This window comes from Trachypithecus francoisi, unplaced genomic scaffold (genome assembly GCF_009764315.1).
Source record: "Trachypithecus francoisi isolate TF-2019V2 unplaced genomic scaffold, Tfra_2.0 Lachesis_group11, whole genome shotgun sequence".
Taxonomy (NCBI): domain Eukaryota; kingdom Metazoa; phylum Chordata; class Mammalia; order Primates; family Cercopithecidae; genus Trachypithecus; species Trachypithecus francoisi.
The window spans coordinates 104,772,182-104,799,343 of NW_022681456.1; the positions used below are offsets into that span (position 1 = coordinate 104,772,182).

General features: G+C 36.6%; 1 protein-coding gene across 2 annotated transcripts in view; it reads left to right on the forward strand.

The window, feature by feature from the left end:
- ITPR2 (inositol 1,4,5-trisphosphate receptor type 2) overlaps positions 1-27,162 on the forward strand; it is a 493,382-nt gene that overhangs the window by 333,175 nt on the left and 133,045 nt on the right. For both annotated transcript variants that reach the window (XM_033222612.1, XM_033222613.1), the window contains 7 exons: positions 682-869; positions 7,808-7,991; positions 8,721-8,977; positions 11,311-11,511; positions 13,971-14,081; positions 18,454-18,549; positions 20,047-20,169. In XM_033222612.1, coding sequence (XP_033078503.1) covers positions 682-869; positions 7,808-7,991; positions 8,721-8,977; positions 11,311-11,511; positions 13,971-14,081; positions 18,454-18,549; positions 20,047-20,169 — 1,160 coding nt within the window. The remainder of the gene's footprint in view (positions 1-681; positions 870-7,807; positions 7,992-8,720; positions 8,978-11,310; positions 11,512-13,970; positions 14,082-18,453; positions 18,550-20,046; positions 20,170-27,162) is intronic.

The following is a 27,162-nucleotide window of genomic DNA, read 5'->3' on the forward strand; positions in this document are numbered from 1 at the left end:
ATAAAACAACAGATTTGAACATCAGAATTGATTTTGCTTTTTGACTTTGGAAAAATAGTTAAGTTATAATCTCTTAATATAGAAATTAAGGACAAAATAAAGCTAGTTTTCTTTTCTAATTTTAAGAAAAACATTTAATCACATGTGTCAAACATTTAATGAAGAGTTCTATTTTTACAAACTTTGATTTTTTAAACTCAAGCTTTTTTTGTTTGTTTGTTTTGTTGTTGTTGTTGTTGTTGTTGTTTTCTTTTTTCCGAGACAGAGCCTTGCTCTGTTACCCAGGCCAGAGTGCAGTGGCGCAGTCTTGGCTCACTGCAACCTCTGCCTCCCAGGCTCAAGCGATTCTCCTGCCTCAGCCTCCCAAGTAGCTAGGATTACAGTCATGTGCCACCACACCTGGCTAATTTTTATGTTTTTAGTAGAATTGAAGTTTCACTCTGTTGGCCAGGCTGGTCTCGGACTCCTGACCTCAAGTGATCTGCCCGCCTTGGCGTCCCAAAGTGCTGGGATTACAGGCGTGAGCCACCATGCCCAGCCTCAAGCTTCTATTATATTTAACTTTGTAGGGAAAAATCTCAATGATTAATATTTTTATTAAAATAATGAAATTTAAGAATTTGAAAAACTTACATGTTAATAATGTGTACAATTAAGGTTTATTTATTTTTCTAATCACAGGAAGCTTTTCTGGACAAGATTCAGATAAGATGGGGATATCAATGTCAGATATTCAGTGTCTGCTGGATAAAGAAGGTGCATCAGAACTTGTCATCGATGTTATAGTGAACACCAAAAATGACAGAATTTTTTCAGAAGGCATTTTCCTCGGCATTGCCTTGCTTGAAGGAGGAAATACACAAACACAGGTACTTTTTCATCAATCATGGGGATTACATTTATTATTGGTATTTCTTGTTTACTTGTCACAGGAACCAAGGAAAAGTGATGTGTTTCTTTTAGCTCTTATTACTATCTAAAAAAAAAAAAATCCATGTATCACACTTTTCTTAAATTTATTTGTTTGCTGTAGAAACTACAGAACTTCACAATTTATTCAGTCAAGCAGAACATTCCTCTGAAAATTCCTTCTGACATTATTCCAGGAATTCCACAACAGTGAGCAATATGCTTACCTGCACACAGGAGATTAGGCCACTATTTCCAGAAGGCACATGTTTTCTTTTGAAACTTCTGCCAAGTGACCCGTAGGCTTGACTACACCCAAAGGCAAAACGTGCTGCATGAGCCGGAGAGCTGGGGAGTGTTCCCAGATGACAGACATTTTCCTCCAGTTTTTTTTTTTTTTTTTATCATTATGGTTAAATAGTAACAATTGTACATATTTATCGGGTACAGTGTGATATTTTGATACATGTATATAATATGTAATGATCAAATCAAGGTAATTAGCACATCCTTCACCTCAAGCGTTTATCATTTTTTTGTGTTGGGAACACTCAAAATTCACTTTTCTAACTATTTGAAAATATACGATAAATTGTTAATTATGGCCACCCTCCCGAGGATTAGAACACAGGAATTTATTCCTCCTATCTAGCTGTCTGTTTTGCTGCTTGGTAGCCTGCTCTTTCTAGGTTTGCCTTGGTCAGTAAAGAAAACTACCTACTTACAACTAAGTATATAATTAGAAATTCTAAAAGCCATTTTCTCGACTCATGGCCAGCAGAAGCCATGTCTAATTTGAAACTTGGATATTGTGCTTCATTTAACCGTCAAATACGTTGAACAATAGGAATATTACCATCTAACACATCCAATCACAGTGGCTTTAGGAATAAAGGCCTCAAGAGCAGCAAGTGGCATGGTGACAAAACGACACTAAATCTATAGTACTTAGTTGAGAAAAGAAAGTGTTTAAAATTCTCATGATGCTGTAGCTGCAGCATAGATTTCCTCTGTGGGAAGTTGAGGAAGGAGGTGACGGAAGTTGAGTGAGTTTTCTTGGAAATTATCTTATCTGAACCAGGTGTTCAGTTGGGACTTTTAAAAAATTATATTTTATTTTTAATTGACAAATAATCATTGTGTATATTTATGGGGTACAATCTGATGCTTTGAGATATATATATATTGTGTAATGATCAAATGAGGATAATTAGCATATCCATCACTTCAAATATTTATCATTTACTTGTAGTGAGAGCATTTAAAATTCTTTCAGCTATTTGGAAATATATAACATATTATTGTTATTGAGTATCATTGCCTTACTTTGCAGTAGAACACCGAAACTTACTCCTCCTGTTTAACTGAAACTGGACTCTTCGACCAATGTTCCACTGTCTACTTCTATGACTTCAGCATTTTTAGATTCCACTATTTTACTTATCAGTGGATGAATGATTTTTAAAAATGTGGTTTATGAACATGACAAAATACTATTCAGACTTAAACCAGGAAGTTCTGTCAACTGGGACTTTCTAGAGAAAGTGTCCAGGCAACCACATAACATTAGATAGAGACTTGTTCAGTGGACAGAAGTGACAGTATTTTTTTTTTTTTTTTTTTTTGGTAGGGGGCATCTCTAGAAGAAATCCTTAGGATTACAGTCTTTTCTAGATTTCTGTTTCTAGGCCACTAAGGGTCACCAGATGGGATCATCCTTCATCCTTCGCACTTAGTTTTGCTTACTTGTATCCTCATATTGCTGCGGAATAAGCCAGCTCCCATTGGAAACTGCACCTTCTACTTATAAATTCCTGGCAAGTTGTTCCCCTAAGATCTCTTCACAACCGAAATGTTTTTCATTCCTTCTTTATGTGATTTTCTGTGGCATTTGCCACTAGTGACTTTTTCTTTCTTCTTGAAACCTTTTCTGCCTGGGTCTTGGGACACCACCCTCTCCAGCTTGTCTTCTACCTCCTGCCATTTCTTCTTAGCCTTCTGCAAAGGTTTTTCTTCCTCTACTTAACTCTTGAATCCTGACATCTCCCAAGTTTCTTTGCACTCTCTCTTCTCACTCTGTTTGTTCTCCAGCCTGACCTCATTCATTTCCACACCTTTAATGTTTACTGTGTTTGGATGCTTCTGAACTCACTGATGTTCTAAACTCTGTATCCAGCTGTCTTCCAGAATATTTAGTGGCATGTGCACAAATGTCTTAAGCTCAACATATCTCACATGGAATCTGCTGTTGTTCTCCATACACCCACTGCTGCTTTTGCCATTACCTCTCTCAGTGATTGGCACTGCATCTACCCAGTTGTCTGATCAGGAAATGATGGTCAGCCTTGAACTTAACTTCTCCACCCTCACTTACTCTCTTCCTGAACATCCCACTGATGACCAACTTCTGTGATTCTACCCCCTTAATATCCCTCATATCCATACTCTATTATTTTTCAATCCCTGCTTTTCCAGCTCTCACTACAGATCCTCCTTATCCTTTCCCAGACAGTGACAAGTAGTCTTCTAAGAGGTGTCCCTGCTTCTAGTTTTGCCCTTCTCCAAATCATTCTTCATGTTGCCTTCAAAGATGCCTTTCCAAAAACATGCTATTCTTCTGCTTAAAATCTGTCACCTGCCCTATAAAGGCAAACTCACTGCTACAGTCCATAAGATCCTTCCTGTTCTCTTCAAATTTTCCAACTTTCCCTTGTTCTTCCACCCTCTTGCCTCCTCCATCCTTCCTCTTATGCATCAGCTACACTTAGCTCTTTGTTATTCCTCAAATGTGTTGTGTTATTTCTCATGCTGCTTTCTCCTCTTTGAGGATTCAACTCAATGCATTTCTCCTAGAAGCCTTTTCAGGCTCTGTATCTCACTGGGTAGAATTGATTACTGCTTACTGTATGCCCCTGTTATAACCTGTGGACGTCTTTAATGACATTTCTGCCACTGTTTTTTGTTTGTTTGTTTTTGTTTCACCAAACAACAAGTTTCACCAAACAACAAGTTTCACCAACAAGTTTCACCCTTGTTGCCCAGTCTGGAGTGCAATGGTACAATCTTGGCTCACTTCAACTTCCGCCTCCTGGGTTCAAGCGATTCTCCTGCCTCAGCCTGCTGAGTAGCTGGGATTACAGGAACCCACCACCATGCCTGGCTAATTTTTTGTATTTTTACTAGAGAGAGGGTTTCATCCTGTTGGCCAGGCTGGTCTCCATCTCCTGACCTCAGGTGATCCACCTGTCTTGGCCTCCAAAAATGCTGGGATTACAGGCGTGAGCCACCAGGCCCGGCCATTTCTGCCACCTTTTTGTGCCTCTTCATGTGTGTATCAGGTGCTGTCTAGTAAATTATAAGCCCTTAAAGGTTGAAACTACATTTTATTCATCTTGGTACCCCTTGTGTCTGGACCAATCTTGGGGTTCAATCAGTGTGCAGGAGGGAATGGATCTGTGAATGTATGGTCCTAATCAAATTCTTTCTTCTTCACAAAGTCTTTCCTAGCTTGTCTGAGGCATTTGGTGTCCATTCCCTTATCTCAGCTCCTATGCACTTGTTTCTTTAATACCCACTTGGCATTTTGCATGTGCTACTTTGTTTGGTTGTAATTTGTATGACACCCTGCCTCTCCAATTGAATTGCAACTTCTTCAGTATAGGGGATCATATCCTATTCTTTATGTCTACAGTGCTTTATAGCCATTCAACAAATATTTGTTGATGAAACAGCGTTAAATTACTTTTATATATGAAAACCTTCTTTTAAGATGGATTATGACAATAGGTACCAGCCTTCCTCTACTCGGATGTCTCACGTTGTATAACCCAGGTGGCAACTATGTTTTCCTGGCTCTAAGAGGTCTAGTTGAGATTAGCTCAAATCTTATTCCTTGCCCTATAGCAGTCTAAAGCACACTCCTCCCCAATATACTTGCCAGTTCCCCAGGGGTTTTACATTCTCACTGTCTCCTTAGCCAGAAACAGTCTTGCTTTTTCAGCACGTAGATTCTTAACACCCCTGCTTCTGTCATGCTGAGAATTGCAGCCCCTTCCTTAATTTCTTCCTTTCTAACTACATTAAGTCAACATATGTATGTTCTATACTTTATTAAAGATCAACTGAAGGGGAGGATACAGGAGGTACTTCTATTACAGTTTCACATGGAACTTAATGATAGCAATAAGAAAAATCATACCTACTAAATACGAGGCACTGTTCTTTGTGATTTGTGTGTATTACCTTGGCTAATATTCAAACAACCTGCGAGGTAACTGGTATGTTATCCTATTTTACTGAAGAAGAAACTGAGATAGACCCAAGCTTACGTTGCTAGTTAGAGATAGAGCCAGGTTTCAAATCCATGCAGTCTGGCTCCAGATCTGTGCTCTTAGATGCAATAAGCATCTATTTTCTAGGAATAATCATCCCCATCCTCACCCCTAGGATATTTCACTTGAGGATTCTCCCTGCATCATGCTCTTGTCTTTCTCCATTCTCACTTCCCTTCCCTTCTCTGCCTCTTCCACTCCCCTGTCACACATATCTGTTTATCCATCCCCCTTAGTTCCAAAACACTTGGAGTTTCTTTCCTCTTACACTCTGTGCAGCTAATAGAGGTAGTTTCCTAAGCAAAAATCATATCTTTAGTGAGAGGAATCCTTATGCTACTTGTTGAGATTATATAAATATATATGAAACCTACTTTTCCTTTTAAAAGTCGTGTTGTTCGCGGTGGCTGTAATCCCAGCACTTTGGGAGGCCGAGACGGGCGGATCACGAGGTCAGGAGATCGAGACCATCCTGGCTAACATGGTGAAACCCCGTCTCTACTAAAAAAATACAAAAAACTAGCCAGGTGTGGTGGTGGGCGCCTGTAGTCCCAGCTACTGGGGAGGCTGAGGCAGGAGAATGGCCTAAACCTGGGAAGCGGAGCTTGCAGTGAGCTAAGATCCGGCCACTGCACTCCAGCCTGGGTGGCAGAGCAAGACACCATCTCAAAAAAAATAAAAATAAAATAAAATAAATAATAATAATAATCATGTTGTTAAGCATTGTAGATACCTGGTTCTTAAAAGGTGTTATCTATGTAAATAATCTAGTGTTTTGATCGTAAGAGGTTGTTTTATACATATAGTGATTTAGAGTCAGAAAATCTAGATTTAAATCCTAGCTCTACCCCTTACTAGTTACATAATATTGGGCAAGTCACTCATCTTTACTAAACCTCATTTTATGAATCTATAAATTGGAACTAAGAACACTCTATTCATCATACTGTTGAATTGAAAGTATCTATGAAGTGATGTATACGGAAGAACTACGTAAATTATGAAACTTTGTTTTAATAGAGCCACAAAGTTCTCATAACTCCTCATTAATATATTGGAAACTCCTTCCACCTTCTAACCCCGTTATATTGAAAAGATTCAAACTTTATCATCTGTTTAATTCATGGGATTGTAGAGGTCTGTGGATGCTGCATTTATTGTTTGAATTAACAAAACCAGCTTGACTGTTTTACTGTGGTTGCGATGGTTACCGTGACTTTTTGGCCTTATTTCTTGAGGGTTGCTCGCCTTCTGTGTAGGAGCTTACCCTTGTAGGTGTGCAGCTGACGTCTAAGGCTTCATAAGACACTCTGTGTATATACATTGTGCATAGAGAAAATTGCAGGGTAGGCAACCATTTCAAGACCTGATGTCATTAGAGTCTCAGTTATGGATCCCAAGACCTGTGGGTCATGGTTCCAGGAATTCCTAAAGGAAAGCATATCCTGGAGGCAAACTCCCCAAATTTGGCTATTTAAATGTTCTTATATTGGAATAGGACCAGTTCTGCTTGATCTGGAAATTATTTTTTCTTATGTTTTCTTCATACTATCTCTCCTCAAGCTTATATAACTCTTTTATTCACTATAGTTAGGGAGTTACTATCTTTATTAATTTACAAATGATATTTATCTTGTCTTGTGTCTATCTCATAATCTTGGTAGTAATACGTTATAATTTCCCCACCCATTTCAAATTCTATCTTCCCTGGAATGTGTTATCTTTCCTACCTCCTCCTGCTTCTCCTGGACACTTCCATAAGGCATTGAGCAGACAAGAATTGGGTAAATCTTCCCAGGGCTGAATATTTCCACATCTTACAAAGATACATTTTATCATACTTTTGTTTCTGAACCATTTCTGCCTCATTATTGACTAAATTTATTTTAAGGTGGATTTGTCTGAGACCCCATGCAAAACAATGTAGCTAATGAGGTACCAAAAGAAGTTGGTACCTGTTTATCAGTGAGATCCCATGAGTGAGGCTACCGTGGTAACACTTTCTAAATTTCTAAAATGTGCTGTAATTTAGATAAAGAGAAAAATAGTCCTTTGTAACTTTCCATAAACTCATGTTTATACAGGGTGATCATTGGATTGATGGCTATTTTCCACTTTAGATTACAAACTTATGAGAGCAAGGATTGTGGTTGGTTTCCATTTTTGTTCTATCCCTATTAACAGAGGGCTTGACACATAGTAGGCACTCAAGACATACATGTTGAATCAATGCATGACTTTATCATAATATAAAAATCAAAGAATTCTTTCCATACAACTTCTTATAATGTCCCTGTACATTTTAAAAAATATATAACCAGTAAGGATAAATTAAACAGCATACGAAAATATGTTGGAGTTTAGTGGAAAATGCTAAGTAAATACCAACTATTATTAGTACACATTAAATAGTACAAGAAACTGGCAAAGGCTGTCAATTTATGAAATAATAATGGGTAGTGTATTAAGTATGTGCTTTTACCTATAATGCTTATGTTTATTTCAAGCATAAAAACACTATTTGTCTCCCCTTGGGTATTGATGTCTTAAAATATGTTTTCTTGCAGTATTCTTTCTACCAGCAGTTGCATGAACAAAAAAAGTCAGAAAAATTCTTTAAAGTTCTCTATGATCGAATGAAGGCTGCTCAGAAAGAAATAAGATCAACAGTGACAGTTAATACCATAGATTTAGGTAGCAAAAAAAGGGACGATGACAATGAATTGATGACATCTGGTCCACGAATGAGAGGTAAAGAAGCATTTGGGTATTTGGGAGAACAGAGTGAGAGAAAAGAGGGGAATAGCGTTTAAATCTCATTAACATTTGTCATCTCTCTTCTGTTGGTTTAATTATCCCCACTGTGGCTCTGATCATCCATAAAGAATTTTGGTCATGGGTTGACCCTAAAACGGCTCTGCAGGACTAAACTTAAATGAGACATAATCAGTGCAAAGCAACCAACGACATGAAAAATGTTTGATTTCACTGTGGCATGCATGGTAAAGAAAAACTGCCCCAAATCTTTTAAGTGACCATGAAAATAAAACTTTAAAAACAGAAATTACCACACCAAACTCCAATGAAAGATTCTTGGTATTCAGAATAACAAAATCATCCATGTATTAAATACAAATCATAAAGACACTAACATTTTGAAGTTCATTACATTTTCCTACCTTCTTGAATATGAAACTCATATATTATGAGTTTATATATATGAATATATATATATATATATCAGAAAGACATGAGTCCTTTTAACATTTGCTAAGCATTGAGATCTTTTTTATGACCCACTGCAAGTTTAACTTTTAAGTGCTATCTCAAATCCTTTTTGGAAATTGTTGCACCTTTTTTCAGATTATTTTTAATTCAATTGTTAGAGAATTGGGTACCTGGTTGTTTTTTTTTTTTTTTTTCTAAAAATTAGCAAAAGCAAATTGGCTCAGAAATATAAAAGTACTGCTTTGTTTTCAGTAAGAGATTCAACACTACATTTAAAAGAGGGAATGAAAGGGCAATTAACAGAAGCTTCTTCAGCAACATCCAAAGCATATTGTGTATACAGAAGAGAAATGGATCCAGAAATAGACATTATGTGCACAGGACCAGAAGCAGGAAACACTGAGGAAAAATCTGCAGAGGAAGCGACAATGAGTCCTGCAATTGCCATCATGCAGCCAATACTGAGATTTCTTCAGTTACTGTGTGAGAATCACAACCGGGAATTGCAGGTATTTGTTCTGTTTTGTGTGAAAGCTGAGAATACAACCTATGTTTGTAAGTAATTAAATTCCAATAAAACCAACAAATAGTTTTGGAGAGAGTTTTGGAAAGATAATCAATAAAAGCAATAGTGCTTTTCTGAAATGGGAAGAAACTTTGGTATCGGTGAAGAAAAGGAAGAAGAAAATCCTTTTATACAAAAATAAAATAAAATAAAATAAAATAAAATAAAATCAGGCTCATACAGTATCATCCTCATCAATATTTTTAGCCTCAAATATTTTTAGCCTCAGTGGGCATCCTCTCTTCCTAGTATTCTCTGGTAAGGTTTTATTGTTGAGAGAGATCGTATTTGTCTCATCTATATCTTTCATGGTTTTATAGTCTTAACGGGCTTTCATTATTTTCAAGCCAATTCATATTTCTCGAGTGAGAGTACTGAGTATATTTGTATGTCTTCATTTGAAACAGAATTAACATAGAACAGGATGTTTTTAACTAGAGTGAAGGTGGATACATTCAAAAATGAATGTAGTCAGTGTCTTATATCTTCTTTCCTGCATTTTCCTTTGTTAGATAGATGAACTTAGGAGTGCCTATGAATTTTGAATTTTGGCCGCTGTTTTGCATTGTTTGTACACAAGCAGGCCAAGGCCAGAAACATTGCTTCTGGAGGGACAATACTGGATCAGTGCCCAGAGGCATATCCTAACCCATTTCGTCTGTCAGTGTAGGAAATAGATGTATAGGGTATATAGCACATTAGATAGTATCTGATTGAACAGTTTACTGATAGGAGTGTGGGATCAGTATAGAAAATACTACTTTTAAAATTGTCTTAAGAAGAATAAATGGTAGATATAAATTCAGATAAACACATTAAATAATAAATTAATAGAAATAAATACTAAATTGAAATAGGAAACAAGTTTCCTTTCCAGCTTACCCTTTTACTAGGTTTACACCCCAGAGAAAATCACTGTTAACAGGTGATTAATCTGGAGAACTTGACTGAATATTGTCAAGGTCCAGGTTTTTTCTTCTAGAAATTTTTATGCATGCGTAAGCATATTGATCTGTGCAGGTAAACATTTTTTTAAAATCATATTCTATGGTATTCTGGCCAGGCGCGGTGGCTCACGCCTGTAATCCCAGCACTTTGGGAGGCCGAGATGGGTGGATCACAAGGTCAGAAGATCAAGACCATCCTGGCTAACATGGTGAAATCCTGTGTCTACTAAAAAAAATACAAAAAATTAGCTGGGCATGGTGGCGGGTGCCTGTAGTCCCAGCTAGTCTGGAGGCTGAGACAGGAGAATGGCATGAACCCGGGAGGCGGAGCTTGCAGTGAGCCAAGATCTTGCCACTGCACTCCAGCCTGGGTGACAGAGTGAGACTCTGTCTCAAGAAAAAAAAAAAAATCATATTTTATGGTATTCCTCAACTTACATTTTTCATTTAGTAATATCCGTTATTAGTCAATTACTTATTGCCAGGTTATGTTTATTGGTACATGTTGAAGTACCAAATTTGTATAGTTTTATAGTATTCTAATGTTTGAATGTACTATTGTTTATTAAGCCAGTCACATTACCATAGTTATGATATGGTTTCTGGTGTTTGTATAACAAGCAGTATGCAGGGAACCTGTTGGTGTACTTGTGTACATATATCTAGAAAAACTTTTTAGAAGTGGAGCTGTATGTTAACTGAAAATTTTGATAGATACTTCCAGTTGCCCTTCATAATGGTTATATCATTTATAATCAATGAACAATGAAGCTGCACTGTTCATATAAGATTATTTATAATTGAAAATTTGCTTCTCTCCCTAATGAACTTCTTTCTACCTAGTTTTTTTCTTCTTTTTCCCACTTCTCATTACTTTTGCCCTCTGTGTGTAGTTTGATAATGACACTGAGAAATGTTTATTATGAACTATCTTGAGATATATATATATAAAATATGTATATATATACACAAAGGCACAATATATTATATATTATATATAGTACATACGTGTGTGTGTATATGTATGTGTGTGTGTGCGTGTGTGTGTATATATATATAGATAGGTAGATGCTTGAGGAAAAACCTAAGGCCTAAGGGCCTTTCTCCCTCCTTAAATGGAGGACAATTTTAATAAATGTGAATAATTTTCTTACAAAGAAAAGTTAGAAAAGCGCAACCTGCACGTTATGCTCATGTACCCTAGAACTTAAAGTATAATAAAAAATAAAAGAAAAAGAAAAAAAAGAAAAGCGCACACATGGGGAGAACAACAAACAATCAGCACAGTGAATTTTTGTAACCCTTCAGTTTTATTTTCTTTTGCCTTCAGAACTTCTTGAGGAATCAAAACAACAAAACAAATTACAACCTTGTCTGTGAGACCCTTCAGTTTCTGGACTGCATTTGCGGAAGTACAACCGGTGGCCTGGGCCTGTTGGGTCTCTACATCAATGAGAAGAACGTAGCACTGGTCAACCAGACCCTGGAGAGCTTGACTGAGTATTGCCAGGGCCCCTGCCATGAAAATCAGGTAACGAGAAGTATTCATGACTAATTAGTAAAGGGATTAAGTTGGGGAAGGAGCCAATCTCTGTGTGCACTTGAAAGATCTTTCTTCTTGCTGTGCCAGACATTTTTACTTTCCTAATAAAACAAGCAAAGACTGAATTATAGACGAGGAAATGCTATGCTGTATTTGTATATAATTTCATTGTAAGAACAATTCCCATGAAAATGTTCAAGATAAAAATCGACTTACTGAAAAAAGTGAAATATGTGTCATGACCACCACCCAGTTTTCATCTTTAGTGAACCTTTCCAGGATTTGTGGAATAAACTTTCTTTGGCTCCTTTGGCACCCCTACAAGGAGTAGTATATGTTGTTTCTTTTATATGCACAATACACTTGTGAATAGGTGTCATTATTCCTACTTTGCTGATGAATAGGCTCTAACTCAAAGATTAAGTGACTTTCCAGAGTTTCAGAGTGACAGAATCAGTAAGTTGTAGAGCCACTCTTACAACTAAGGACTTTTGATTCTGAGTCTAAATCGAGTGCTCTTTCGACTATATTACATTCTGGAGGGCACAGTTTCAAGTCTCATTTCCAGAATGTTTGCCTCTGATTTTGTTTGCTTGGATATCAAGGACATATTGTGGGAGTAGAAGGCAGGACACTTGGGTCAATTAAGGGCAGGGATGCCACCTGAAAGTTTGCCAGTTGACTGTATCACCTCCTCTCAGGCATCATGGAGCTACCATCATAAGCATGGATCAGTCCAGAAGACAGAGTTTTCAAGTCATAAACATTTCTGGATATAAATATTAAAGAAGCCATTGAGAGCAAAAACAACAACAATTGACATAGAAAAATGTGAAAAAGAAATTTGCTTTTTTAAAAATTGCAGTTTACATGAGATGTACACACATATGCACATGGTATCTGCACACACACATATATTTAGGAACATATGCACACATATGTACATGCATAGGTGTATAAAATAAAAACAGGACAATTTTGCCATAAACAATTTGTTATGGAGGTATTTTCCCTTTCTGTACTGTACATATGAAATACCAAAAGAGTTTGTGGATTTTTCCCTGCATTTTTCTGGGTTATATTTCAGTCTCCCAGAGCAATGATACAAGAAAACCTAGATGTTGATTTAAAGTTAAGGAAAAACATACAAATTCAGAGATTTGGTTTTGTTGTTGATAAAAACTTGTACATCTATAATAGAAAATAATTATACCATTTGTCTCTTCTGCTGTTTCCGGGAAAGCTTGTAAGAATATTCCCCAGTTTTGGTCTCATAAGAGAATGGAAGTGAACTTTGAAAGTAATTTAGTAAAGCCAAAAAAGGTCTGAAAGTAAAAGCTAATTTTCAAATAACATGAACCTCACAAATACTTCCCCATTGCTCTGAAAATGTGTAGGAGGAAAGATTGCTGGCAAATTCTGGAGATGATCTGCAAAAAGATTCTCTTTAAGTTTGGCAAATATTTTAATGAGCAAAAGAACCTCAGCAAAGGTAGGAGATGGGTAGAAAACACCTTTCCTCTGTGTCAGAGGAATAAAAACTCCGTTGTATGGAGGGAGAAATAAGGCCCATGCTGAAAAAGCAGTCATTTCGAAATTGTCTTGATTTTGTTCTTTTTCATTTAACTAGCCAGGATTTCAGTTTTTCATACCCCTTGACAAGGTGCTACATTGTTAACACATAGTCCTACAAATCTGGCTCACAAGTTCCTGATTTAAGACCTGTAAAATTAAATTGAGAATCCCAGCACAGTTGATCTTAACCTTCAAAACGTGGATATTTATCTCGCAGGATGTTTCATAAATTTTCCCCAATGAAGATCCCTCATGTAAGTTTAAGAAATTCGGTAAATTTTTCCTTCAGCCATCATTATTGACAGCATATCCCCAGACATCAGGAGAGTCTCTATATTACTTGTCTTCGCTTCCACCTGGCGTGGACAGCAGCATCTCTTGTCATCAGTTTAGCAATAAGTAGCAATCAATTTAAATTGCTTCATCGGTACTATAAAATTTGCCTACAAATCTCAGGTATGAGGGACACATGTCTTTCATAAATGGGAAAATTCTTTTATTGAGGATAATTCAGATCTTAAAATTCTGACCTTAAAGAACTCCTCCGTTGATTGGTATATTAAAGTTTATTGAATGAAAGGATATTTAACTTAACCAGTAGTCTCCGAAATTCTGTAAACACAGTATATTTTAAAAGATATGTGCTTCATGCAGTGTCTCTCTGTGTGTTCTGCATACAAGGCCATTTGAGCAATACTAATCAATTAATTGCCAGACCCTATACAAAAGAATAAGTCAAATGCTTAAAGGCAAATCTCAGCTATTTTTTAAAGGTCAAAAATTAAGGTTTTTATGTTGCTTTATATCCTGTTAGTTCTGTGCTATTCTGTTGTGAATCAAATGCTATTTTAAACAAATATTTTGTTTTCTAGACCTGTATCGCTACACATGAGTCTAATGGGATTGATATCATCATTGCTTTGATTCTGAGTGACATAAACCCTCTTGGTAAATACCGAATGGATCTGGTGCTCCAGCTAAAGGTAGAGCGAATCCACTGTTCAGGCCAGAAAAGCTACAGTTTCTATAGTATAATCTTTAAGCAGCTCTTGTCACAAGCATACTATCATGTTTTCAACGAATCAATTGACAGAAAGGGATAGTGAAAGTACAGTACTTACTAAACTCCGGATGCAATGTGAAGTTAGCTTTGAGGTAATATTCCATGGCAAGGTCCTTTCCTGGAAGTTCTCCAAGCAGCCACTATGTTTCATGATTTCCCTTTTGTTTTTATTTTTATTTTTATTTTATTTTACTTGACTTTTTGAGATGGAGTCTAGCTCTGCTGCCTAAGCTGGAGTGCAGTGGCGCGATCTCGGCTCGCTGCAACCTCCTCCTCCCAGGTTCAAGCAATTCTCCTGCCTCAGCTTCCCGAGTAGCTGAGATTACAGGTGCCTGCCGCCATGCCCAGCTAATTTTTGTATTTTTAGTAGAGATAGGGTTTCACTGTGTTGGCCAGACTTGTCTGGAACTCCTGACCTTGTGATCCGCCTACCTCAGCCTCCCAAAGTGCTGGCATTATAAGCATGAGCCATCGTGCCTGGTCTAGTTTTTATTTTATATTTTTCTTTATAGGGAGAAGCAAAAGGTGTTGATATATTTTTAAAACACATTGACCACAGAATTCCACCTAGAAAGTCACAAGGAATTAGACAAAGTCAAAGGAGTGCTGCATTTTAGTTTTATGGCTCTATTCTTTCTAGAAGTTGTTCTCTTTTACATTAAAATTTTGTTTTTCCCCAAAATACTTTCAGTGATATCCACACTCTCTTTAAGAGGTTTCTTTAATTTAAGCCTTGTACACAGTTCCCAGCAGTTTCATTTATAAGAGCTCAGGAGCACAAATTAATATACACAATAAATTATATAAAGCCCAAATGCTAAGGCATGATATTCAATTGAGATGAGCTAGTAAAGACCACATTATTGTGTTTAGGGTTAAAGAGGAAAAAATAATCCTTGCTTAAATTACAATTTCTCTGTGAAGCCTGGTCTATCTAAGACTATAAAGAATGTGTAATTAAATTTAACTTTGTATGGATAAATTTGTAGCCAAGAAGAATAGGAAGGATATTTTTCTAATTCTGTTTCTAAATTTAGGTTTAGGTATTACAATGGAAAGTACATATGTTTATGTGAAGATTGTGCTAAAGGCTCTTAGTAAGCATATGCTTCTTTATCTTTATTTTGTTTTTTTGAGTCAGGGTCTCACTATGTTGCCCAGGCTGATACTGAACTCCTGGGCCCATGTGATCCTCCAGCATTCACCTCCTGATAAGCTGGGATTACAGGTGCATGCCACCACACCTAGCTTAACTGCTTCTTTAATAGAAGAGATGGGTTTGTATTTTTTCATGTTTTCAGTTATAATATGTATAAGCTTCTGTTCTTTCTATTCATAGATTAGAGAAGGTGATTCTTACATAGATGTACTTTCGCGCTTTGATGCATTACCATCATGCTTCAGTTAATGAAACCAGCCTGTGAGATAGTCAGCTTAAATTCAAGTTATTAGAAAAATTTTTGTTGTTTTATCTTAATTTCATCTTTAACCATAATTCATTAAGAAACAACATAGACAGGTCTTGATCTTTGGCTTTTAAAATCCTTCGTTAGTCTAAAGACTATACCTTTAAATTTCTTTTGTAGTTAATTAAACTTAATGGGCAGAAATACTGAATGACTCATCCATGTAAAATAAAGTATAAGCATATAGATTATTTACAAATCAAAGCCTGTGTAAAAAAAATAAGTGAGAGGGCATCACTTAACAGCACAAAGATATTATCAACTAATCAAATGAAAATGCTTTTTTAAAAAAAATTATTTAAATTTTTATTAATTTTAGTATGTACAATTGTTACCTTTTAAAAATATGACAGTTGGATAAGTCAAAATACCAAATATAGATTTGACTTGAAATATTTAAAGTATAGTCTTTTTTTCCTAGTGAATGAGGCATGTGTACTTTTCTAAACCATCTTTGAGGCTTTGTACATGTGTCCGATATAAGAACAATGTTTGTAAGACAAAATAATATGTATTAGAAATTTAAGGGATTTCCATGCATAGGGTACTTTAAATAATAAGTTATCTTTAACATTAAAAAAAGTCATATTAATAATTATTAAGGTTTTATTTTATGTCATTCGTTCCTGAATTTAATTGCTTAATCATCCCTAATTTTAAGTATACTTAGCTTTATATACTCATTTAGTATGAGATTCTATTACTTTTTCATATTTGTTGTCCTTTTTATTTTCATTTGCAAAACTGAGCTGTAAATATGAAGTGCTTTGCTTGTAAATAGGTAAAGATTTCTGCTTTGTTTTGTTTTTAAAGAATGTGGCTTCTTTAAGAAGAAACTCCTACACTAACACTGATATTTCCATTTGATTTTGTGGAACTCATACTCCCAATTTGATTCATATTTCATTAGGCCATTTATAAGATTTCTATTCTTCTGACATTATATGGAAAAGAAGATTGGCTAGAAAAAATACCGTATTGCCAATAGCATTCTGAAATTGGATGTATTTTTAAGCTATCATGTATTGGGCCTGCTGAGGGAAGGTTCATTAGATAACACTGTCAGTGTTGCCAAGGTTTTAGCTTTGAATTCCATGATCTGTTCAGATTACTCCTAGGATTTAAGCTCTCCACTAATCCTAGAACCTTACTCTTTTAGGTATGTTATTTATGTGGGATACTAGATTGTTGAAGAGAATTTTAGGATTGGTTCAAGTCTGCAAAATATGAAAATGGAGCAGAAAAAGATAATACTACCTTTCCCCCAAAATAGTAGTCTTTTCATAATGAGTCAGTGACATTAGTGTCAATCATCATCTTCATCATCGTCACTGTTATTGGTCACTTAAGATGATCTTTAGGCTATACTTCTGTGGCGGGGGGAAATAGTTGGATAGAATTTGGTGTTAAAACTACCCAGGAGAATTGATTTGCACAACTTTAACAAAATTTGCGTGGTCATTATTTAGACCAAACACAATTCAATTTAATTTTCATCCTATGATATGTTAACTTTGAGTCACTTAGAAGCATCTTAAAGCCATGTTAACTCCAGTTCTTTTGTACTTCTATCAAAGATTGTGTGTGGAGGTTAAGATTGTTATCTAAATGAATATTACGAGCACACTGTAGAAATAAATCCTGGATATTTAATTTCACATTGCAATTTGCCAAAATTCTATGCCAGCACTATTAAAAACACAGTATAACGTAATATCTTTCAAAATGTTTAGGATATTGTGCTTTCTTGGCTAAGATTTTCTGTAACTCTGAGTATCTATTTTGGATTATAAATTGTATCAGAAATATTTTTGATATCTGTAGGTAGAAATGGTTGAGATAATATATTGATAAAACAAATTAGAATACTTCAAAGACAACATAAGCTATTTTCATTTTCTGTTAAGCAAAAATAGAAGATATTCTTTCATAACCCAAAGGGAAACAAGTTGCATATCGCCTGCCATATAGTGAGACTAGGAAGCCATGATCAATAAGTTTATATTTCTAACACATGAATTTGTAATTTTATAGATTAATTCTAATTATTGCTCATATAATTTTAGATTTCGATTTGCTAATATGTATTAATATTTCATTTTAACAATTGTGGCTGGGCGCGGTGGCTCAAGCCTGTAATCCCAGCACTTTGGGAGGCCGAGACGGGCGGATCACAAGGTCAGGAGATCGAGACCATCTGGCGAACACGGTGAAACCCCGTCTCTACTAAAAATACAAAAAACTAGCCGGGCGAGGTGGCAGGCGCCTGTAGTCCCAGCTACTCGGGAGCTGAGGCAGGAGAATGGCGGGAACCCGGAGGCGGAGCTTGCCGTGAGCTGAGATCTGGCCACTGCACTCCAGCCTGGGCGACAGAGCAGACTCAGCCTCAAAAAAAAAAAAAAAAAAAAAATTGTGCTAATTCTTTAAATTGTATACCGTTTCTGTAAAATATGTTACTGATACCTGTTCACCTTGTTTTTTATTAAACCATCATTATGAAATGCCTATTTAGGAAACAGTGAGGGAAAATATGATTATATTTTAGTGCGGTATATAGTAAGTCAATTTTGCATTTGAAGTACCTTTTCACCAATATTTAAAATATCTCTTGTAACATAGCTCTCATGATTCATTAGTTGTATTTTGTGTTGACAGTGAAGTAAAATGTTCTATTTTAGAATGTTAACAAGACAAATGAAATTAGCAGTTTTAAATTCCGTTTGATTAAAAAAGTGGTCCTAGTAATCTCAATTAAAACAAATGCAGAGAAATCATTAATCCATGAAATTGACTTTGCATGCACATTAACTCACTCTGTCTCTCTAGAACAATGCATCTAAACTTTTACTGGCCATTATGGAAAGCAGACATGACAGCGAGAACGCAGAAAGAATTCTTTTTAACATGAGACCCAGAGAACTGGTAAGAAAACTTTTAGAAGCTTGGTTAATATTGGGTAACCTAAAAGGAACAAGTTTAGAGAATGCATGTCAGGAAAAAAAGTTGATTGATTTTCATTGCTCTACCGAGACAAATGGGGCATCATGACCTACCATTTCCATTACCTCAGAACGCCCTGTGTTGGCAAAGGCCTGTGTGATCTGGGCCTTATGACTTCAGTAGTTTTATCCACTCCAAACGCTTTTCTTAGCCAACTTATCACACTATACTAAACTATATGCAAATGTGTATTGCCAGAAAAAAAGTTGGCTTTAGTTTAATGGTGTATTGGAGCATGTGAGGAAGGGATGTGAAAAAAAAGTTTGTATTCTTCAAAAATTTTATTTATAACTCTTTCTGAAAAATAAAATAAAATTAATTTTTTTTTGTAGTTGTTCTTCTCAGTAATATGTTGTACAATGCTTGGCCTCAAGGAAACTGTACAGACTCTAGTAGGGATTCCACAGAGATCATTAGTGTGTCTTCCTATTGTAGAAGTTATCTTTTCCTTTTCACTCGTGGCATGCACATTATGAAATAATGCAGGTGTATTTTAAAAGCACTGGATTTCAAAAGCATTGAGAACATACTCACATAATATAGCTCAGTGCCCTGGTGATTAAGCACCACTCACATCAGGGCCGTTGTTGGTGCTATGGGCATCTCCTATGAAAGCCTGGCACAACACTCTTTTGCCATCACTTTATTAGTAAAGAATGGAGTCAAGGAGGTCAGGCAAAAAGAGAGATAAGGTGAAGTTTGATTTAATATATATTTAATGAGAGCCCAGTGTCTATCTGCAAGCAGTGAGTTACAAGGACCAACACATTTCCTATCCTATGGTTAAATGTGGCAGTGAATGATATATTTATTCAACAATGGCACTGTGCAATAGCCCTTTGAAAATACTAGTTCCTCTGTGGACAAAACCTTTATCCTGTCATCCCTTTCCTCCTTGTGGCCCACCCTCCACCTCTTGCTTGAGTATATGCCCCTGCTCTGCACTTCCTTAGAAGCATACATAGCCCTGGAGTAGGACTGACAGCACCCCACTGTGTTTGCCTCCTTCCTTGCTTGTCCCACTGGACAGTAAATTCCTTGAGGGTACTCTCTGCCATCCACTGTTGGGAACCTCAGTTCCTAGGGCAATTTCTTGCACCATGTCTGCCTGTTACTTAGTGGGCACTTAGTAAATAATGGATGTTTATTGGGGTTCTCGATTATCCTAATTCTTGGGAACTTTGGCACTATAAACATTCATGTATCAAACAAAAATTTCCAAGGAAAAGGGGAATATTGTAGGAAAATACTTTCATGTTCATTGAAATAAAGATGGTTTCCAAGGCCATTTTCACTTAGGGTCCTTTTATACTTTTGAGGCTCATGAAGCTGCCCAATTGTTAATTAAACCTCATAAACAGTGTAAAGCGGATGTTGTTTCTGGCATTTCAGTCTTCTTTTTTTTTTTTTTTTCGATAGGTGGATGTGATGAAGAATGCCTACAACCAAGGATTGGAATGTGACCATGGGGATGATGAGGGTGGAGATGATGGTGTTTCTCCAAAAGATGTTGGACACAATATCTATATTCTGGCCCATCAGGTGTCACATTTTATATCTTTACATTATTTTGCTCATCCTATCAATCATGTTTTGTATCTGTGGCTTGTTGTCATATTTTCAAGTTCTGGTCCCTTCATTTATTCAGCACTTACACCTAGGTTTGGGCTAAAGAGAGGAACAGCCTCTCAGAATGCCTGACTATGCATCCCAAGGTATGCTAGGGGACAGTCCACAAGAAAACAGTGCTTGGTACCCAAAACTACTGGGCAAGAAGGGAGGAGAATTCCCATGTCAGCCTGAACCATGGATAAACCATGGCAACAAATGAGGGTCCTGAAGGAGAGGGGAAGAGAGGCTACTGCGGAGACAGAGTATGAAGTGAGGGGGTGCATTCAGTCCTAATCACGACGAATTTGGCAGGTAGTCTCTGGCCTCCTTGAATTGTAGGTTGACATACTTTCTGTAGAAGCTGTAAACTGGCAGCCTCTGATTGGAAGTGTAAGCTGTAAACTGGCAGCCTCTGATTGGAAGCTGTAAACTGACAGCCTCTGATTGGAAATTCTTTTGAAGGAACTGTTTCCATTTTATAACTTTAAAAAACAGGTGCCTGATGAGTACTATTCATAACTATAATACCATTAACATGAAGATCAACGTTAAATTGGCATTTTGCAAATTTGTTTAGGAGGTAAACATTTTAAATGTACATTCGCCAATTTGATTTTGTCTGTGATAGCTCCTTTGTTTTTACAAAATGAAGTTCAAACGTTAGAGACTTGCTCTTTCTTTCTCATCATTTTCTCCCATTGGCGATCATTCCCTTCTGTTTCCCTGTATGTTTTATCAGTTGATTGAATAAACATCAATAGATATAAAGTCAGGTTCTCAGAAGATTTATTTTTAAGATTGCTCTTTAGACATTTCTTATGTCCTTTTCTACCCTTTCTATAAATGTCTAATACATGTGAACTTGACTATAGTTGTTACAAAGCCTTCCAGGAGGGAGTCAGATTCTGAAAGATACTAACAAAAGACACCACTATTGTTTTATAATATATCTGGCTCATTGAGAAGATTTTAAGGTCTCTCATAGTGTATCAAAATGCCTATGTAGAACAGAAAGTGGTCAGGGCAGATGAGTTTTAGCTGGACAGATGAGCGTTTTAGCTGCTGAGCAACTGAAAGCCAGGATAACGGACAAGTTGAAGGAAGCAGAAAGTGGAGATTTAGGATGTGGAAAAGGTGTCATTTTAGAGAGAAAGAGAAGTCAGGTGACACAAAGTGAGTCAGTCTAGCAAAGGAATGACTAGAGATGACTAGAGATTGAATGTGAGTAGAAAGAAAAAAATCCCAGGCTGAGAATTAAAATCATATTTGCTACTAGAATGAACACAGAAACATGCTGAGCCATATGTGTACAGGGTCAAGGAGTTACTTTAGACGCTGTAGCACTGTGGAGGGAAGGAGACAAGGAAGGTGAGCAAGGTCAAAAAGACAAGGTCAAAATGAGCAGTAGTAAGTTTCAGAAGAAAGTGGGGAAATAGAGCCACCTCTGTTTTCTTGACTGCAAGATAGTCTTGCTGTTTGTGGGGGAGGTTGTCTTCTTGCACGAGTGAGCAGCTGCATGAATAAGGTCTGACTGTGTAGCTGTTGAGTGGGGAATGAACAACCAGACCAGCTAAGCTTGCCCTGAAGCCAGCAGAGTGACAGATTGACCAGCAGACAATGAATGAACCACCTCATATCCATTAAGAAATTTAAAAAAGCAATCTCAGATGACCAGTGTCTTAGGGGTAACAATGAACATGTCAAGGTAAAGCAAAGACTTATGTTAGGTCACTTCAGTTTGAAGTAGACCAAGCATAAGAGTAGAGGATGCAGGCCAGGTGTAGTGGCTCACACCTGTAATCCCAGCACTTTGGGAGGCTGAGGTGGGTGGATCGCTGGAAGTCAGAAGTTCAAGACCAGGCTGGCTAACATGGCGAAACCTCATCTCTACTAAAAATACAAACATGAGTTGGGTGTGATGGCACATGACTGTAATCCAAGCTACTTGGGTGGCTGAGGTGCGAGAATCACTTGAACCTGAAAGGTGGAGGTTGCAGTGAGCTGAGATCGCTCCACTGTACTCCAGTGGGCGACAGAGTAAGACTCTGTCTCAAAACAAACAAACAACAACAACAACAACAAAAACCGAGTACAGAATACACATTTTTAAAAAAGACATTGTTACATGCTGAGAAGAATGGACAAAGAGGGTAAAGAATGCAAGCACTGCTCAGAGATGGAAAGATGATAGAAAAAAATAAAGCAACCTATATATGAAATAAATTCAAAATGAAGATGGCATAAAGGCCAATTATTTTAATGAATTTGAGTTTATTACAGTGCTTGAAGAGGAGAATAGACATGTGCAAAAAGGATGGTGGAATTGTCCAAAAAGTGGAAATTTAGAAGTGGTAAAAAAAAAGTGTTACAAGGGGTTAAAACAACTTGTTGAAAGGAAGAGAAATCAATGATATGAAAATGATTGGGGTGGATATATTGATGTGTTTTTGTTTTTGTTTTTTTGGTTTTTTTTTTTTTTTAACTTCCTGGAAGAAAAATGTTGGAAAAGCAATGATTTATAGAGCAATGAAAGTCCAATACGGAAGTACAGAAACAAAGCCAGGCCTCTAAAAGAAAGAGAACAAACATCAAAACGAAAGAGAATAAAGAGAAAAGGAGATTCTGAATTGCTGAATACTTTAAGCCTCGTGATTACACTGTAAAAGATTAAATATTAAATAAGAGTCTACATGAGTCCCTGTTAGAACCCAAAAAGGGCACAGGTATGGAAGGAAAGTAGGCCAGTTGTATGTAACTGATAGTGTAGAGTTAAGCAATTGCTTGCTTATTCTTTTATAGTGACACAAGGAGTCATTTCCTGGCCACCATATAAATGTATTATTTATGGGGTAACCCCTTCACCAATTTTTCATGAAAAATTATGAGCTTTTACTCACAGAAGAGGGACCATTGTGCTCTGCTGATCTTTCTGCAAGTGACTCCTTGGCTTTCTCTAGGCTAGGATGTCATATTTGGTTTCTTAGGAGGCCAATCCCTAAGATTGTTGCCAAGTTCCTCATGAATCTGTTGTCCTCCACAAACTCACAAGGAGTGATTGGTTGTAAGCACTGCTTCAGAAGTGGCCATGTAGCTGTGCTATAGGGATTTGGTAGAGTCCAGTTTCCACTGTTTTCGTTGTGGATATGCAATCACTGGGCTCCTGCAGGCAAATAACTGTGCAAATTGGTTTCTGGCTTTGCACAGTTCAGTACTTCCAAAACCAAGATGCAACTTCCTCTTTGTTTTACTATAATCATCTTTTGTGCAGACAGTTTATTCTGGTGCTCTCAGACTTTCAATTTTTGTTGTTGTTCTTTTCATGGTAGTAAGGTAGTTCTGCTTTTTCTGCCGTGACATCCCTTTTGGCCTTTCCTGTGGTTGGTGTTACAAGAAACAAATAATGCTTCTTGTAAGTGTCTTGTCTGATCTACATAAAACTATAAATACCTCAAAAAGGGAATTTCTTAACTTCTAATACTATAGTGTTGTGCAGAGAATTTCCTTAAAATCCAACTAATTGCACTTTTTGACTTTCTATCTTCTGCATATTTTCCTTATGCCTCTGCCCCATCTGTCCGCTTTACTCTTGGTCTTTTACATTCTTTTCTTGCTTTCTGTAGAAACAGCCTCTACACACAGTCCAGAAAACTGTTCAGTACTTTGTGTATGTCCAAAATATATTAAACCATATTGTTTCATTCTCTCCTGAAGCAATTTCTGTTCTTCTGTTTGAGACCCTGCATTTAGTGCCTACCTGAAGTAAGAAGCATATGGAGAAATGTTATATGCTTTTCAGGTTGGGGAGAAGTATTAGATAGCAAGCTGTAGGAAGCAAAAATAACTCCTGGATCATAAGGCAAGAGAGAATGGGTCACTCTGATTGGTTACATTTAATTCTTTTCAAAATGCAGGCTTGAAAATTTTTCATGAGCATTTTCCTATATCACTAAATGGTCTTTGAAAACATAATTTTAATGCTGCATAATTGTTCCTCATTTGAATGTACCATGATTTGTGTAATCATTTCTTATTGTTAGACATTTAGGTTTCTAATGTATTTGATATTATAAATTATGCCATGATTGACATCCTCATACATTAATCTTTGTCTGCCACACTGATTATTTCTCTAGGATAAATTCCAAGAAGTTTAATTACTGGGTCACAGGGTAGTAACTATTTTATGGTTCCTGATGCATACTGTAAAATTGTTTTCCACAGTTTATGATGGTACTTCTTTTACTGAATCCTAAAATTATTACCATTTAAAAAAATACTGGCCACACTGATAGTATTTGGAACAAAAATGTTTGCTGAATGAATTAGCATATGATAGATGAAAGGAGAATCGCATTTTGATTTATATCTTTTGGATTACTGGTAAAATGGGCTATCTTTTAATATGTTCTTTGGTTATTTGTATTTCTTCTGTGAATTACTTGAAAGTATATTTATCTCTTATTTTATAAGGTTCATTTTCCTTAATGAAGTTTAATTAGGGATAACTTTTTGTCAGTCGTATTAGTTATATTTACTTCTTTCTGATTTACTGGCTTTAATGTTTTCGTAATAGTTTTCTTTCAGCACCTCGAGATCATTTAAACACTCACCTAGATTTTCTTCTGTTGTATAATGAATTCAGGTTTTGTATGTAATTATATGATTATATAATTCCATGTCATAATGCAAAAATAATAAGAAGGAAAGTTCTGATGCTTCATCTATAAAGACATATTCCAAAATTTAGTGTGACAGCAATCCATGAGGGCAGGATTTGCAGGAATTTTAGGAGGGTGCTGTAGAGTGTGGGTCACAGAGAAAGCTTTGGTAGAAGAGATTAGGGCCAAAATCTAGCCACTTTCAGGGTCAGACAGAGTATGTGAATGAGTGATCTAGGGGCTGATGAGGTTGAGACAGTCTGATGTTCCTCTTCCAAAGCAGGGAGCCATTACTCACTTCTGCTGACTTGCCAACTGGGCTCGCAGGCCCTCAATTTCCACTTCTTCCAGTATTTCAAAAGAAGCCTATATTTTGAAATTTTGTAAAAATCTGGAATCTCCTAACTTTTAAAAGTTGGCAGGTCATTCAGGATTTTTACAAACACTGAACAGGCCAAAGAAAACTCAGCAGCAAGCTGAATGCGGCCCTCGATCCATCAGTTTACCACTGTGGAGTAAAGGATTTACATTTCTCATTCTTTGTTTCATTGAGTTTCATAGATGCATTGAGAGCTTACTAGATGCCAAGCACTGTGCCAGATACTAGGAGTGCAGTGGTAAAGAAGATCCACAACAGATCAGCTCTCGGGGAATTTGCATTCTGGCTGGGAGCAGTGAAGAGTAGACAATGAACCAGAAGGATGCCAGATGGTCATATAAGCTATGCAGTGAATAAGAATAGATCATGGTGAAAGACAGTTACTAGAGGCTATTAGAGATTGGCTGATCTGGAGGTTTTCTGAAGAGCAATTTAAACTAGATCTAAGTCAAAAATCAAAAGCCAGCAGGATACCATGGGGGTGGGGGGGTTTGCAGGGCAACATCCCAGTGGCTTGAAAGTGGCAATGAGCTTGGCATATTTAAAGGAGCAAAAGAAGGCCTGGGTAGCTTGACCCTTCCCCCAGCCAGCTATTAGTACTTGAATATTATACTAATCACCTGCAGTTCACCTCAGGCTTATTTATTATAAGATACTTTCAACAACATTTATTGAACACCTCTTACGTCAGGCATTGTGCTAGTTTCTAAGATGGAAAGATGACTAAAAATGCAATCAAGAAGCTCACAATGAAGTGTATATAAAAGGAAGAGCGAGAGAGATAAATCATTATAGTTGAATGTGCATGTCTTAACTTGGAGGTTATGTACAAGGTGTACTTCCCCTAGGAGTCAAGAGAGCTTCCTGGAAGAGGTGACATTTGAACTAAATCTTGAAAGAGAGGAATGGAGGAAGACAGTCCAGGCAGGCAGAAGAACTTCTGCAAAAAGGAGCCAAAAATATTTTAGGGAGAGAAACTTCTTTTGGTCATATTAGTAGGGATCTTGTGTGGTATCTACATATGTTTTTATGTGAAGTAAACTACAATAATTTGAATTATGTAAACATCTTTGATAACTGTAATGACTCCGTAGGCACTTAACAAATGTTGCACAAATGCATGAATAATTGAAGGATGAATGAATGAGTGTCTAGGACATGATATACTCTAAAGCTTTGATATAGTTTAAGTATTATAATTAAAAAAACTGAATAAAGATATTTTTCTGTTATTATCATTACCATGATAAAAGTTAATGATAATTTCTGCCACTGGAGCACACATTTCTTGGGTACAGATACAATTATCTTTTTTTTTTTCCATGTCAAGTACAGTGCCTAGAATATAGCAGACACTCTAGAAGAGTTTGAAGGAATAACTTCTGGCAAAAATGCATGCATGCTGATAATATTTCTAGATAATACCTCCACTATGTAAGATTAGTAGACTCCTACAAAGCTTCTAATAGCATGCTGGCAATCCATAGTCTTATTTAACTGCTCCTGACTTTCTTTTTAGTTTTATACATTACTCTTTGCCAATATTGTTAGTAAACTCTGTATCAACAGGCCCTATAATATCTTCTTTCTTGCTAGGCACTTTTCTTATTTTTCTTCATGATACCATCTTTCTCTTTTACTAATAGAATATCTCCTCCTATTGTTACAATTCATCTTAGTGTTACCTTCATACCCTTAAGATTCAAACTGAGACCTGCCTAACCCATTTCCTAGATAAATTACAGCCAGCAACTATCTATTCTTTGTTTTGATTTCTTACATTTGTTATGTCCACCTAGAACCACATACTTACTTTTACACTAGGTTATGCTGTATATTATCCTGGAATTGTTCTTTGTTTCACGTATATCGGATCTGGCTACTAAA